We start from the raw sequence: 16,430 nt of genomic DNA, 5'->3' as shown, positions 1-16,430 counted from the left end.
CCTAAGTCCTAAATAACCACATCTAGTCGATATACATTAAAGCTGCTGAGCCTAGCTAAGTACATGCTGCTGGTTTGACTAGTTTCACAAAGCATTTAAAGGTTTCAGAGTCGCAGCTGTGTTAGTCTGTATCCGCAAAAAGAACAGGAGTACTTGTGGCACCTTAGAGACTAACAAATTTATTTGAGCATAAGCTTTCGTGAGCTACAGCTCACTTCACTGGATGCATGCAGTGGAAAATACAGTGCGGAGATTTATATACACAGAGAACATGAAACAATGGGTGTTACCATACACACTGTAATCAAAGTGATCAGTTAAGGTGAGTTATTACCAGCAGGAAAGAAAAAAAACCCTTTTGTAGTGATAATCAAGTTGAATAAACACTAGGAGTGGATGTGTGATTACACAAAGTAAAACTATTTCCCCATGTTTATTTTTTCTACTATTCCTCACACGTTCTTGTCAACAGCTGGAAATGGCCCATCTTGATTATCACTACAAAAGTTTTTTTTTTCTCTCCTGCTGGTAATAGCTCGCCTTACCTGATCACTCTCCTTATAGTGTGTATGGTAACACCCATTGTTTCATGTTCTCTCTGTATATAAAATCGTCCTACTGTATTTTCTGCTGCATGCATCCAATGAAGTGGGCTGTAGCCCACGAAAGCTTATGCTCAGATACATTTGTTAGTCTATAACGTGCCACAAGTACTCCTTAAATAGTTTAGAGACTAACAAATTTATTTGAGCATAAGCTTTTGTGGGCTACAGCCCACTTCTCTGTGTAAATAAAATCGTCCTACTGTATTTTCCACTGCATGCATCCGATGAAGTTGGTTTTAGCCCACAAAAGCTTATGCTCAAATAAATTTGTTAGTCTCTAAACTATTTAAAGGAACACTAAACATTTAAAGGAACTGTATCCGCAAAAAGAAAAGGAGCACTTGTGGCCACAAGTACTCCTTTTCTTTTTACCCTGTTTCTATACACTACAGACACTATCAAAATGGAAAAGGGCCAGAGTGAATCCTTACTCTAAATTTTAGTGAGCACTCACTCTCATGAAACATCCCATTCATTTATATTCTTCAGATTTATAAAATAACAAGACGAAGAGACATCTGTCTGATACTCTTGACACCTATGATATATACTGAGGAATTAACTAAACCAGGGGTCGGCAACCTTTCAGAAGTCGTGTGCCGAGTCTTCATTTATTCACTCTAATTTAAGGTTTCATATGCCAGTAATACATTTTAACGTTTTTAGAAGGTCTCTTTCTAGAAGTCTATAATATATAACTAAACTATTGTTGTATATAAAGTAAATAAGGTTTTTAAAATGTTTAAGAAGCTTCATTTAAAATTAAATTAAAATGTAGAGTCCCCCCGACTGGTGGGCAGGAACTGGGCAGTGTGAGTGCCACTGAAAATCAGCTCGCATGCCGCCTTTGGCATGCGGGCCATAGGTTGCCTACCCCTGAACTAAACAAACCACAGAAAGAAACAGCAACCTCATAACATCTAATAATCCTAAATAGCCAGGCAGCAGTGCAAAAATTAACTAAATTCCATTTTTTCTCTATACATCAACTCTAAAAATATTTGCTTCCTCATAGCCCTCCTGAAAATACATGTTCCCTCCTAAGAAGGTAGCATCAGTGGATCCATTCAGGTGAGTAAGTGCTCCTGCAGCATGAAGAAAAATTCTACAGTCTAGCCCATAATAAACAACCCTAGAACAAGTTTAAGGCTATAGTGTCCAAGGGCCAGATTCTGGAACACATATCAACACTGAGTAGTACCTAATTCCATGTGTAGTCCCATTGATTTCAATAGGTCTGTTAGAGGAGTAGGGTATTATTCAATGTGCATAAGGCTGTCAGAATCTGTCCTTCAGTTATTAGCATGTACTAGACATTAGTGAAACAGAGTAGCTCTGGTGAATACTAATAAATCTTTGAAAGGTCAAACTAATCCTTCACACATGAGAGTGGCCAGAGGTTTCTACCACGGCATGACAGAAGCAGTGCAAGCTCAAGTGAAATGTATTATTAGAAACAGCATGGCTGTTTTTATTAGGCCAGACGATAGCTGTGTTTGGTTAGGTGCAATTCGCGTGGGTGTGGGTCTAGAGGGTGCAGTGAATTATCACATTAGCTTTAAACATATGGAGACTGGTTTTAATCTCACTCCAGATTGTGAGGTTTTGGTTATGGCACCAAGACACCTCAAGGTTTAATACAATTAAAATATGTGCTCCAGACAGGAATGGCACTGAGTCTGCAAATCAGGATTGAGATACATCAGTTGTGTGAGCTCAAGGCAAGTAGCGTGCCCCAGGGGTTGGTCCTGGGGCTGGTTTTGTCCAACATCTTCATTAATGATCTGGATGATGGGATGGATTGCACCCTTAGCAAGTTCACGGATGACACTAAGCTGGGGGGAGAAGTAGATACACTGGAAGGAGGGCTAGGGTCCAGAGTGACCTAGACAAATTGGAAGATTGGGCCAAAAGAAATCTGATGAGGTTCAACAAGGACAAGCGCAGATTCCTGCATTTAGGATGGAAGAATCCCATGCACTGCTACAGGCTGGAGACTGACTGGCTAAGTGGCAGTTCTGCAGAAAAGGACCTGGGGATTACAGTGGATGAGAAGCTGGATATGAGTCAACATAGTGCCCTTGTTGCCAAGAAGGCTAACAGCATATTGGGCTGCATTAGTAGGAGCATTGCCAGCAGATCGAGGGAAGTGATTATTCCCCTCTATTCAGCACTGGTGAAGCCACATCTGGAGTATTGTGTCCAGTTTTGTGCCCCCCACTACAGAAAGGATGTGGACAAATTGAACAGAGTCCAGCAGAGGGCAATAAAAATTATTAGGGGGCTGGGGCACATGACATATGAGGAGAGGCTGAGGGAACTGGGCTTATTTAGTCTGCAGAAGAGAAGAGTAAGGGGGGAATTTGATAGCAGCCTTCAGCTACCTGAAGGGTGGTTCCAAAGAGGATGGAGCTAGGCTGTTCTCAGTGGTGGCAGATGACAGAACAAGGAGCAATCATCTCAAGTTGCAGTCGGGGAGGTCTAGGTTGGATATTAGGAAACGCTATTTCACTAGGAGGGTGGTGAAGCACTGGAATGGGGTACCTAGGAAGGTGGTGGAATCTCCATCCTTAGAGGTTTTAAGGCTCAACTCGGAATGATTTAGTTGGGGTTGGTCCTGCTTTGAGCAGGGGGTTGGACTAGATGACCTCTTGAGGTCTCTTCCAACCCTAATCTTCTATGGTTCTATTATTCTATTATTGTAAGTGAATAATTCTATTCATTCCTCACTGTCCTGGACCCTAAATTCATCTGTATTGTTTTTTAAGGTGTGGGTAAATGAGAGTAACTAGAGAGCTTATAGTTTTTATTTACGTCACAGAGATTAATTTAGGTTTTAGTGAATAGACATGACAACATGATTTTATATGGTAGTGAAGGTGCACCTGATGAATCCACAGAACTTTATGCTCGGCTATTTGAAACCAGGAGAAAGGATAGGCAGTGAGTAAATCATCTTAAAGGTAGATGCATTATACACAGCTGAGTTACTTCTGTACCTTACCGTTCAGAGAAAATAAGCTCTTATATGATGGGGCCATAAATATCCTCAGATGAATTCCTTACTGTAGCTTAATGGTCTTCATTTGTATTGTACAGAGCTTCTCTTCAGGGTATATTCTGTCTGTCTATGTTTAATTTAACCTATACCACATTCACCACCGTGGTATCAGAGTGCATGAACCAATGCTAACTCTTAGATCCTTTGTGGAATTAAGATCTTTTAGGTGATTATCTATTTTAGGAATTTGTACTGCCTACCACCCATCATCACAGTAGCTAAGCATGAACGCATTGGTTGGATGTTATCGGTATTCCAAAGCTGTTTGGATGAAGTGGGAGGGGTGTATGGTTTGATTTCTGGAATTGTGTTAAATAATCTTGACACAAGGTTTATCTAACATATTATGGTTATGGCAATGAAATGTTATCTATGTACTCTAATCAAATCTAGTAATCTAGTCTGAGGTAGGCCTTTCTAATACACACATCACGGTGGTTTCTGGACACCAGATTTTAGAGTCTAGTAAATCTGTGTCCCAAAGACGCTTGGCATGGAAGGGGATGATTCTTCCACTTGTTCTTTTTTCTCTTATATCAGTGATGATATGGTTTGATACTGATGTTCTGAGACAGGACAATATCGTTGTCCAGGTATTGAGGATACATCATTTGCAGATCTCATGCCCTACCTAAACCCACTTGTTTGTTTACGTACAGTGACCAAGTGATAACATAACACCTCTGATGTATATATAACGTTTCCATTGTTGTCTATAATCCGTCTATTTGTATCCATAGGGACCTCCACGGGTTCTAGCTAAGGGAGGGTTCAGTGTTTTGCACAATCTAATTCTATTCAGAGGACAAAAGTGTCTCCCTGCCCTGGTCACCGGTGAGGAATTGCCTAATTTTTATAGCCATATATGGAAGTGGGCTGCCAGTAACGATGATGTCAGGGGAGTGAAATGAGCATATTTAGTCACTGACATTTGCTTAAAGTAAAGGGCTCTTTGACTCTCTCTAGACCATAGGACTGACAAGCCTGACCTCACTTTTTGCACCCTCAGGGTTGCTGAAATGAGTTTGCTAAGCACTGCGAGTGACAGAACTATTGCACTGTAATGGAGATTTCAGCCTCCTTGCCCTGTGCTGATACAGCACAGCAAGTCATTGAAATAGCTTAGTAGGTAGGAGGAGACAATCATGAGCTTAGGATATGGTGTCTGTCAATTGAACTTAAAACAAAAGTATGCTGCTTTTGTCAGTCAGTGACAGTACCCAGTAGGGATTCAGGAGGCCAGTAGTGGCTTTGAAGCCTCAGCAGCAGGGCTGTCTCCCTGGCCACAGGGTGAAAGTAGCATTCAGCTTTGGATTAACACTGGCGAAAGGTGACCTAGAAATAACAGGTAAAAGATAAGCTGATATTTTGGCGAGGACAGAGCTGCCCTTGAAAAGCATTTTTGCTGTGCTTAGGGCCTGATCCCAAGCTCACTGAAGTCAACCGGGGTATTTCCTTTGACTCAAGTAGGCTTTGGATCAGGCCCTTCATGAGGTGGATGAAAACCTGATCTTATATACCTTGGACCCTTGTGCAGCTAAATAAAGCTTTATCCAAAAATGGATTCCGGCTATTGCTCTACCCAGTGTTCACTCCTGCACACCAGGAGAGCAATGTGCTCCAATACCGTGGCATGGGGAAGCCCTGCCTGGCTATGAACATACTGTAAGACAAACATTTACCAGAATATAATGTGATGGCTGCCCAGCCTGGCAGTTGATCCATTATGTTGTCACTGGTATCTGGTTGCCTTGCATCAGTCACATCAGCTAATGCCCTCATGCAGCTCCACACAGTTTTTCACAGCATGACATAACAAAAGAGAACTGGCAGAACAGAGCTTGTCTCTGAGTGTCCCCTGGCTTAACTGATTTGCCTGTTCAAATGTGATTTTTCTAAGGAATGCTTTTAATCAATAATAATAATAGAACAGGCCTGGTCCTTCATGGAAGAGAGCAAAATCCACAACATTTTTGTCGTGAAGTAGTGCTGTGAGGATCACAATAGCTTTCCCAACACCCAGCTGATTTCAGCAGCAGTTTTGTCTGCATCAGGACTCGAGATTGAGCCTATGGAGAGAGTCTTCTAGTAGCTGTTCAAAGGTCACAGGCTAGACACCTATGACTCTATTGCGAGGATTCCTTCAGTGGAAACAAGATTTAAAATGGGTGGCATTTTTATGGCCAGCTGGGTTTGATACTTTGCACTCTGAAGTCAATGGTAGCCTTTCCACTGATTTCGGTGGGTGATAGCTCAGGTCCATAATGTAGAGAAGGCTAGGGGTTCTGTTTTAAGATACAAAGGTGGCACCATAAAGCTATGGACCAATCCTAACTGCTACTACAAACGCTTGGATTAAATTTCTTTTGGTCATGAGACTAGTTACCTGGATGGCAAAGAAAAGCCTATGTTACTTGTGTTTGTAAGGGAGGGGAAGAGAGAAGTCTAGGCCACTATAATTAACCCAGGCTGGTATTTCTATGACAAAAAATACCCCTGATTTTAATGAACACAACTGCTTTGAAGACTGGAAGTTGAGATACAGTACCTGGCCCTACAGAACTTTCTTCTCCAAATTGTAGAAAGACCCGCGGAACAAGAAGTGTATTTTAATTTTGGGTCTGGTTGAAAAATGGTGACAAAAATTCAAAATTTGTCATGAAAATTTGAATCAAGATGTTAAAAATCCACATTGCAGGCCACTCTTCTGAGAAAGTAATTTATTATCACTAGAGAGAGAGAGAGAAGGGTGCAGTGTGAACACAGGCCTGGGAACCAGGAACTCTTGCAGGCTAATCCTGGATCTGACTCTGACTCCCTCTGAGGCATTGAGCATGTCACAATCTTTTGGCCTGCATTTCCCCAGCCATAAAATGAGTTGGAGGGATGTCTGAGGGGTTTGAAAGCCAAGTATGACACCCTTAAGCCTTATCTAATCTTGTCAGGAAAACCATGCCCACTACAGCCCTCAAGGGACATGAAACTACAGATTTATCCATGTTTTCAAAACAGTACCCAGATACAGCTGAGTGAATAATTGATTTTTCAATGTACTGGCAGTTCTGAAAAATAAACAAACAAAAATTAGGTCAAACTGAACCAAAAACTTGTGCAAAACTTCATCAAATTGAAAAAATCTGTTCTGGGTCGATTCACAGACATTATGAATGAATGACTATGACATTTTGGGCTGCAGTCCAGATCAGTGCAGGGCTGTATCACCACTTGCCCTGCAACCATGGGTGCCTCACAATGCTTTGCTATTGTAATTTCCAACTTCGGTCTATCACAAACAGCCTGCCAGCATGCAGGTCACATGCTGTTTGCGTATAGCTGATCCAGCCACTCTGACCCCCAGCAACATGTCAGCAACACTCCAGTGACACTTTGGCTTCCACCAGCCTTGGTTACCACTTGCAGGGTGACCCCAACACATGCACCGTCCCAGATTTCCCCTTAAAACATGTGTTCTGCACTGTCCAGCCCTCTCATGGACAGTCCCAATATATTAGGTCTGTTCCTCTCTAAAGGGATCAATATACAACAGTTTGCCACCCTAAATGGAGTTATCCACACAGTTCACTGGATGCATTTGAATTAAACAATAAAACAAGTTGATTTAACTACAAGGAGATAGATTTAAAGCGAGTACAAATATAAGGCATTAAGGTCAGAAATGGTTACAAGAGAAATAAAGATAAATTGCTTCCTAGCACTAAAACTTAACAAACTAGACTTGGTTCAAGATGAAGTCCCATACTGCATGTTCCCACTAATACTGCTGACCAAATTCTCAGGCCAGGGTCTACTCCCAAAGTTCAAAGGCTTTTGTCTTCTTAGATGAAAGAGAGAGAAATGAATAGGGAGAGAGAACTTGGGGTGGTTTTGCCCCTCACTTTTATAGTTCAGTCACCCTTTGAGAATGCCTTTTCCTGAATGTTACTTCCAGATGAATTTCATTCCTGATGTGAGGACGGAGACAGAGTCTGGTGACGAAAGAGGTGCCATGCGGTTGTTTGCTAAAATGCAGATCTATCTGTTCCTACCCCCTTGCCAAAGAATGGTCACTTGACAGGTGATTGCCCATCAACTTTGATGACACCTGGCTAGAGGCATCCACTTTTCCTTTTCCTTTGAGAAACTGGTTTACCCAAGCTTGTCTGGTAAACACATTTCAAACCTAATTTCAGCTTATGTTCATCACTTTACATATATGGTTGCTACATACATTTCACCATCATATTATTGACCAGCAAGTTATTACTTTTCAAATGATACCTCAAAGGGCATATTTTTTACAAAGATTATTACAATAGTGTGTAGGGTGTGAATACAGGGGTGTATTTGGTCACAATGACAATAACTAGTCATTGGGCCCAGGAATGATTTCCAGCTAGGTGGTTAGGGCACACACCTAGCCTGTGGAAAACCTAAGTTCAAGTCCCTGCTCCAAGGCTTATGTAATTATTTATACAAAGTGGATAGCTTCTGCAGCAAAGATTGAGAGACCCACACCAGAATATCCCAGTGGCTAGGTCACTCTCCTGCAGCGTGGGACACCCAAGTTCAAACCCCTTCTCCACATCCTGCAGAGGTGGGTGACTGAACCAGGTTCTCCCAGAGAAGAGCTGCCCATTTGTAGATTTCCTTGCTGCCTGCAACAGAGAATCAATCATCTGGTGCTTAGTTGTCGCTCCCTGAGAAAGGAAGAGAGAGCAGGAAACAGTTGGAAGGAAGAGAAGAAACAGAAGGTAAAGGAATGAAAATAAACATGCAGGAACATGCATATTAAAGGAGCTAAAGTGCAAATCAGGAAAAAGTAAAGGTCAGTGGGGAGGGAGAGAGGAACAAAAATAAATAAGAAACCCAAGAGAAAACAGAGACTTGTAACAGAAGAAAATAGCCATAAATGGGAAAGAGATGAGAAGATCTAATGGGCGAGCACAGGAACTGCCATGCTGACTCAGAGTGATAGTTCTATATAGGATTTTATACTGCACTCATCATTTTAGTATCTGAATGCCTAGGTCCATATAGTTCTGTATCCTGATCTTTGAGTGGTACCGGATGGTTCAGTGAAGGGAAAGAAATAATAATTATGTACCCACCTCACCAGGTTTTGTGAAGATTAAGGGCCAGATCCTGCAAAGTGCTTGAGGTTATTCAAGTTTGACGCTGACAAGTGTTTCTAGAAGTGTATAGGATTATTATTATTATTAGGGCAACTTTCCCAAATAAATCCAAGTGCAGGAGCTGCAAAACGTAATCTCTTCTATTTGGGCCCCAAAGAACATGAAGTGTGTGGTTTCAGAAACCTGTTGGCCTTGTGTAAGGGAAATGCTACGTTTATTTTAAAAAGGGAACCACATGCTTAAATGGCCCCTCCTGCATGTTAATCTCTGTTCTTTTTGCAGAATGTTTACCCCTATAGCCCTGTTAAAAGGCTACTTGATGAGAGGCCATTGGGGCTTTTGGAAAATTTTGTGCCCTGAGAGTGTGGGGGGAGGGGGAATTTCCCCTGCTGCGGAACAATAATGAAATAAATGCTCAGTCCAAACCAGTCTCCAAGGTATGAAATACCAACTCCCGAGTACAAGGGAGGTTTAGGTGGCTGGGGTTGTTTCAGGACAGAGGGGAACAAATTACTTCTCCCTGGCCATGTAGTCAATCCACAGCCACTGCTGCACCCTGAAAGGTCTGGCAAGCTAGATGAGAGGCAGAGAGAGGTGTCCAGATACTCTGGTGAGGGGCAGGCAGTCTAAAAGCCTAAGCAAGGGAGAAATGGAGTGGAATGGGGCATGTGAGAGAAGTATGAGGAAAGCTTTCACACAGAAAGATGGAGGAAAGGGGACAGAGACATGGAAGAGAGGTGGTGGGAGAAGAGATGGAGAGTGGAGAAGAAAGAGAGACGTGGAAGAGTTGAAATATCACATAAGATTCTTTTTCATGGTTATGGACCCGTAGCTCACATCACTATTGATGAGACCTGTCCTGGGATTGTACTGAGAGAAGATTCAACTTCCCATGAACATATAGAACAATTCTTCTCACAAAGGGAGGCATATCTTTGTCAGAGTGACCCTACATTTTGCTGGGGAAAAACCCCAGACATTTGTGATGTCTACAGGAAGGCCTTTAAAATCTTATTACAACTCGCAAACATTTCAACAGGTTTCAGAGTAACAGCCGTGTTAGTCTGTATTCGCAAAAACAAAAGGAGTACTTGTGGCACGTTAGAGACTAACCAATTTATTTCATTTCAACCTCATTTAAAAAGCAATGGTTATTGTCATATTCCCATTCTGATGCCATTTTGCAAGCCTTGCTTTGGAGTTTTGGGTGCGCTGAGATTATAATAGATTCTGCCCCACAAGGCCATCAAAAAGAAGAAGGTTTGCATTTGCGACTGCCCTTTCCTCTCGCTCTGTGTGTGTGTGTGTATATGTGAGAAAGTGTCAAGACAGTGGACAAGACAGTGGTTCCTGATCTGGGATTCCTGCAAAAGGAGGCTGCCTGTGGGCAGCTTGTGCTTGCTGCTGTTCAGGGAGAGAGGACTGGTGCCATTTTGTAAATAAACAAATTACACTAAGAAAATACTTCTTGACTGGGTCACCAATTGCTGCTCCAACGGGGAAACTGACCTGCAGGGCTCCGAAATCTGGCTACCACTCAGCCAAGGAAGGAACAGTTGTAAGAGGTCAGTGGCATGAGAGAGACCAGATTCTCATGTCAAAAGTTTTCATTCATAGGTTGCTTGGCCCCAACTACCATGGCTCAATCGCTGCACGCTAGCTTGGGCACCAGTGTTTGAAAGACTCCTGTGACATTGCTGCACTGGATTCATTATGCACTGCTGGGGAGAGCTGAGACAGGGGAACAGGGGGAATCCTTAAACCACAGAGACACAAGATTTTCAGGGACTGCATTTTCATGCCCCTTCTCCCCCACACCCCCAACTTCCCTGATTTCCATCATTTAGTGCCAGTTTCCCTAACACAGCCTCCTTCCCCAAAGACTGTCCTGCCCTCCACCCACCCACAGTTTCTCCCTCTCTCCTCAACTCTCCCCCACACCCAATACATTCTGTGCTGTTCTGGGTATGGAAAGTAACTGTAAACCATGCTTAATTAACCTGTAGGCACTGGTTGCTGTGCACTGCTCCCCAACAGGGTAAAGTAAGCCAGAATGTACTGGAGAATCTGGCCCTAAAAGTGAAAATATTAAAAAATTATTTTAGGCTGATACTGCCTATCTTCAAAACATTAGAAATATCCCACAGCAATATTCGCTTTGGGTTGTTTTGTTCAGTATTAAATCTATGACATTTTAAAAAAAAATTAAATAAGGAAATTCCCAGACCAAAAAACATATTAAAATGGAGTTAAGGTTGAGAGTACAATCTGTTATTTAGGGAGAATACATGATGTTTATCCCAGAAGCAAATTTTGTAAACTGAGGAAGTACAGAGTAAGTTAAAGTTACGTTTTAAAATAAATTCAAACAGGTTAAGGTGTGGAAATGCACAAGTAGGGCATGCAAACAACCTTAACTCTGCCTTAACTGGACAGTGGAAAAAATATGAAAAAGAAACAAACCCTAACCACAAACACTAAAATACATAAATCACAATTGTTTGTGTTTTGATGCTGTCACAATGATTATAGGCTGAATTCGTACATGACATAACTCCATCACTTTCAATGAAGTTGAGTCTTCTGACAATACTCTTGGGATGAATTTAATAAAGCATTATAGTATACATTTTTAGTACTGCTAGCTAAATTCCTTTCTTTTATTCTCCTGTTACAGAATAATTTATTCACTATGGTTATTGGGTAAAACTTAATGGCAATATCTCAGGTTAAAGATAATTCAGTTCTTTGTACCCTTTCAGGTATCAGCCAGGCCTGCAAGCCTCTGGGTAGTTACTCCATCCCTTTGAGTAGTAAGCTCCAACAGTGAGGAGATCAAAAGCTTGTTTCTTGTTATTGATTAAGATTTAGGTCCTTCTGGGAGGTGACTCTTTAGTGTCTGGAAATGGTGCTCTGCTGGAAGGTAACTGTTGAGCATGCGTTTAGTCTTTAATAATCCTGACCCCCAGTCCCCCTCTTGTCTGGCTTTATTTATGCTACAGAAAATATTTGGATCAATCTTTAGAATTCAAGAGCTGAACTTGATTAAAGTACAAACACATCCCCTTTTCTCTGTGATTTTCCCAGAGGACACTCTCGTGTAATAGCTAGAGCCAAACTTGTTTCCCTTCTCAGAACTTAAAGTTCCTTCCACGTTCATTCTTAGCACGCTTCCTTCCATGCACACAACCTGTTGTCACACAGAACTCCCCACAGCACACTTTCCCTGAGAGTCTGACATAGGCCACAGTTAGAATCAATGTCAGATCTAAGCCTACAATACACAAGCCAAATTCAGCTCTGACACAATTGCAGTCACTTCAGTGGAATGACTGTCATTTTCACCAGGGCTGACTTTGGCCTGAGGAGCCCCTGTCTCTTGGTGATGGACTCAGACTACTAGATTCATTCCTTTTTCACCTCCTTGGTAAATCTAATAGTTTCCTATTGAGACTATAACAATTCTAACCGCCTGTGTTCTGAAGAAATATCTAAAACAATGCATGATTTTATGTAGCATATGTACTGAAACCTGTAGGTGCTGCAGCATGAGTTAAGGAGTTTGGCAGATTTCCCCCTGAATTCCTTTGCTTTTATTGGTACACTTGTACCTCAGTGAGTCCCCTTCTTCATTCCAGTAAGGAGAGCATTGTGGTGATATAATGGCAAAAGACAATTAATTCCAGAATTTTGATTAAACCGTTCAAATACTGAAGAACTAAAGTACTTGGTTTGACACAAATGATTTACCAAATTTTATAGGCCAGCTTATATTTGTACATTAGCATTAGTTAGATTTTGACTGCCTGACACTTTCTGTAGTTTTTTATTAGAGGTTCAATCCAGATTTGAACTTTCCCAGAGTTCTGAGATATTTAGATGGAGGTTCAGGACCATTGTTCATTTATAACTTTGGTTTTGAATCTATTTACATCTGTAGTAGCTTTTTCTTCTTTATCTATCTGCACTTTCTTTTTAAAGCCTGATCGTGGCAGATAGATAAACTTGCAAGGCACTCATATACTTCATTCAGTGCTGTATAAATGAACAATATACCGCTACCTATTTATCTGTGTTTGGTGGCCCTTTGTGTTCCTTTCTCATTACTCTTTTCAGTCTTTGACAAGCTCCTACTGCAAGTCAAGGATACTTCTCTAACCTTCACTTCTGAAAACATCCTTTCATTTTGCTTTGGCTGCTATGGATCTGCCTCATGTAGCATAACTGCTAGTGGTATTTGGACAACTCAGCTTGTTTTTTAAATAGATTTTGTGTTTGTTTAAAACTTGAAGAGTTGGTGTAGTGTATTGATTACCTCTCAAATTCCAGGATTTGTGTTAGTAATCCTGGCATTGTTTAATCATTTTATAAAGTTTCTCATCATGTATCCACTGGAGACCTGCTTGCCTCTAAAAAGGGACTTTGTCATCCCATTAAAATGTGTTGGAGGTAACAGAGCTTAGAGGTTTTTCCTCGTATTCTGTAACCTATGTAATTCAGTTTCCCTATAGTAATTAAGACTAAAACTCACCTAAATACAAAGGGTTCACAAAAGGCCCCCTTGTACCGTATTAAACATGGATCTGATTCAGCTCCCACTGGAGTCAAGAAGAATCTTTTCGTTGACTGCAATGTGTGGTGAGGCAATGGGTAATTTCACCATAACTGCACCCCCATTTACCATAAAGAGAACTAGTTCACTAGTAAAATGTGTGATCTAATTTTCTGTCCCAATGGAGAAGGAAAATAAGTATAAGAACAAATGCAGGTAAATTCAAATCTGATTTTTATTCACGCATAAAGGAGGTAAATTCATTTTCGGATACAGTAAAATGGGGGACAAATGTATGGGATGATGACTATACATATTGCTTCCGATTAAGAACCATGAAAGAAATAAAGAGAATTATACAATAGATTTCAATGTGAAAACATCTGAATAATGAAAAAGAACAAAGGACAGGATCCTCTTTTCCTTACTTCAGCAAAACTCCCACCTAAGCCGTTGAGAGTTTTGTTCAAATGAGGACAACAGGATCACGTGGTCAGTCTTGGAAATTATTTTGATATGCATTGCAAATGCAAGGGAAGGGGATGGGGTGACTCAAATGAGACTTAATAATATGCTATAATGTGACTTACACATAAGCCAAAAAAGTTAGATCACGATTAGGTTTTGTTTAGAAATAAAAACGAGGACGTTAGCAAAACAGTACATTTTATTTGTAGTAAGTGCTACTGGATCCAGTCTCACTGACTTCATGCTGCACACAACTTGAATGGTTATGCACAGTCAGGGCCTGATCCCTGGCCCATTGAAGTCAATGGAAAGGCTCTTCCAATGGAAGAAATCTCACATCAAGGCTTGTTAATTTTTGGTCTTAATGGGGAAGGGGTAATGAGAATGGAAAGATGTTTGCAGGGATAGGGATTTATGGCTCGATTCTGCAAGGTGCTGAGTATTTCCTGTGAGATGCTGAATTCAGTGGGAGTTGAAAATGCTCAGTATCTCACAGAACGTTCTCAGTACCCTGCAGGATGGGACCCTTTGGCTGTGTCTGTCACAGAGGAAGGGCCTCTGAGACATACCGTACGTGCTTTGAAAGGCAGAGTGGTCTGTAATTGCTATGCTTGGGCCACTGGAACGTAGGAAAGATTTGCCTTATGTATGCACTGCAGACGGTGCTGGCTTCCCAGCAGGGCCCAAAGGGCTGTATACTTCAAGGAGGAGCCCTAGCTTCTCTGATGGTGGCAAGTCATTCAGACTACACAGGAAAAATCTGGCAGCTAAATTACTGCACAGATTTAAATCTGCCCAGTTTGGGGGGTTCCAAAAGTTTAGCATGCTGGAAACTGAAGAACAGATATTTGCTCACAGGGCACTTTCTGGGTGGAACCTTTTATCATCAGAAGTGGCTCTATGGAATTTAAATATGCAACCTTTCAGACAGTATTAACCCATCCTTGCAGAGAAGGTTTATGTTATGATCAAGTAATTTGTCTCCTGTACTGTGTTTGGATAACCTGATACATCACAATTGTACCTCAGCTTCCTATAAATTATATATAGTAGATGCCAGTGGGCCACAGTTCCTGGTTAAGTCAAATTTAATTAGAAAAAATGAGAGCCATATGGTAATTCTGAATACAAGAAAAACAACGTCTGTGTGTTTGGATCTGGCACACTCAAATATTTTCCTAGAGCATTCATTTTAATTCTTGCTTCTGAGCACATAACCACACATAAATAGGATTTGATATTTTTACATAATCCACCTGACTTGTTTTTACTGCTATATATATTGAGTAAGCATTGCCTGCTAGTACATACAGAAGGTGTAATAATAAACGGTAAGATGCAAACTTGCAAGTTAAATGAGACACATTTTAAATTGTTGATTAAAAAGAACACCATTATCTAAAATTACAAAAAAGTACGTATTGCTTTTCTAATGTGCTTCTGGGTTTTTTTGTTCACCAACGTGACAAAATTATACTGTGAGGGATAGCGAGTGGGAATTCAGTTTTAAGATCAAGGTCAAGTGTGTTAATAAAAGGCAATACAATAATCTAACTCTCTGAAACAGTATTTGCGTCATTTATGGCACTATGCATAGGTTAGGACTATAAAAGCAGGCTTAATGAGGAAAATTATATATTAGGAATGTATGCAAATAGTTGACATAGTTCACTCCCTCAATAAGTATGGAAATCAGCAGTATCAGCTACAATCATTTCCATCTAAATTGGAAGCAGAGTTGTTAAAAGAATGAACCTTTTGTTATCCATTCCCCATTCCGACAAATGCTATTTTCCATTTCCTTTATTTAGCCAAAGACCGGCTCTGCTCTATGTGGGCTTGGAGAAGCTCTGCAATTTCCATGTGGGCAGATTTCAGAGCGACAGACAGAGCAGAATTACCACTCTACATGGGAAAGAAAGAAAATGAATTTATTATGCAAATCTTTAAAATAAAAATCTTACCGGACAGTTAAGGGTTAATGTCAGGGTTGAATGTGGAGAACTGCATGTGCCAGTTCTACTAATGGGAAAAGGGGCTGCATGCATTACAGTGACAAAACTGCCCATAACGTCAAAATGGCCTAATCATTCATAGAGTCATATAATCCAAGGCCAGAAGGATCACTAGATCATCTAGTTTGGCCTCCTATATATCACAGGCCACCAATACCACCCAGCACCCACACACTAAACCCAACAACTAAAATGAAACCAAAGCATTACAGCCCACAGAGTAATACCAGACTATTATGTGCCATAGGCAGAGAGTAGGACTGAAGGGGACAAGTGCTCAAGGCCCCAGCAATGACAGAGAAATGATTCAATGAGATATACTCAAATGATCCTACCAAGAGACCCACACCCACATGTAGCAAAAGAAGGTAAAAAAATAAAACCATGGTGACTGCCAAGCTGACCTAGGGAAAATTCCTTCCTGACCCCACTTATGGCAATAAGTTAGGCCCTGAGCATGTCAGCAAGAACCAGCCAGCCGAGCACCTGAGAGAGAGAGAATGCTGGCAGCCGCCTCAGAGCCCTGGCCCTCCCTGCCCAATGTCCCATCTCCAGACATGGTCATCCCTGATGCTTCTGGGGAAGGAGAAAATAGTT

At 41.2% G+C, this 16,430-nt stretch overlaps 1 protein-coding gene across 4 annotated transcripts in view; it reads right to left on the bottom strand.

The window, feature by feature from the left end:
* Window positions 1–13,567: 13,567 nt before the first annotated feature.
* The window catches only part of KANK4 (KN motif and ankyrin repeat domains 4), a 57,251-nt gene continuing 54,388 nt past the window's right edge, over window positions 13,568–16,430 (bottom strand). For all 4 annotated transcript variants that reach the window (XM_037907261.2, XM_007059043.4, XM_027821528.3 and 1 more), the window contains exon 10: window positions 13,568–15,723. In XM_037907261.2, coding sequence (XP_037763189.1) covers window positions 15,622–15,723 — 102 coding nt within the window. In that variant the 3' untranslated portion in view covers window positions 13,568–15,621. The remainder of the gene's footprint in view (window positions 15,724–16,430) is intronic.

This window comes from Chelonia mydas, chromosome 8 (assembly GCF_015237465.2).
Source record: "Chelonia mydas isolate rCheMyd1 chromosome 8, rCheMyd1.pri.v2, whole genome shotgun sequence".
NCBI lineage: Eukaryota > Metazoa > Chordata > Testudines > Cheloniidae > Chelonia > Chelonia mydas.
Note: the sequence above shows the minus strand (reverse complement) of the source record. Positions and strands in the feature narration are given on the sequence as shown.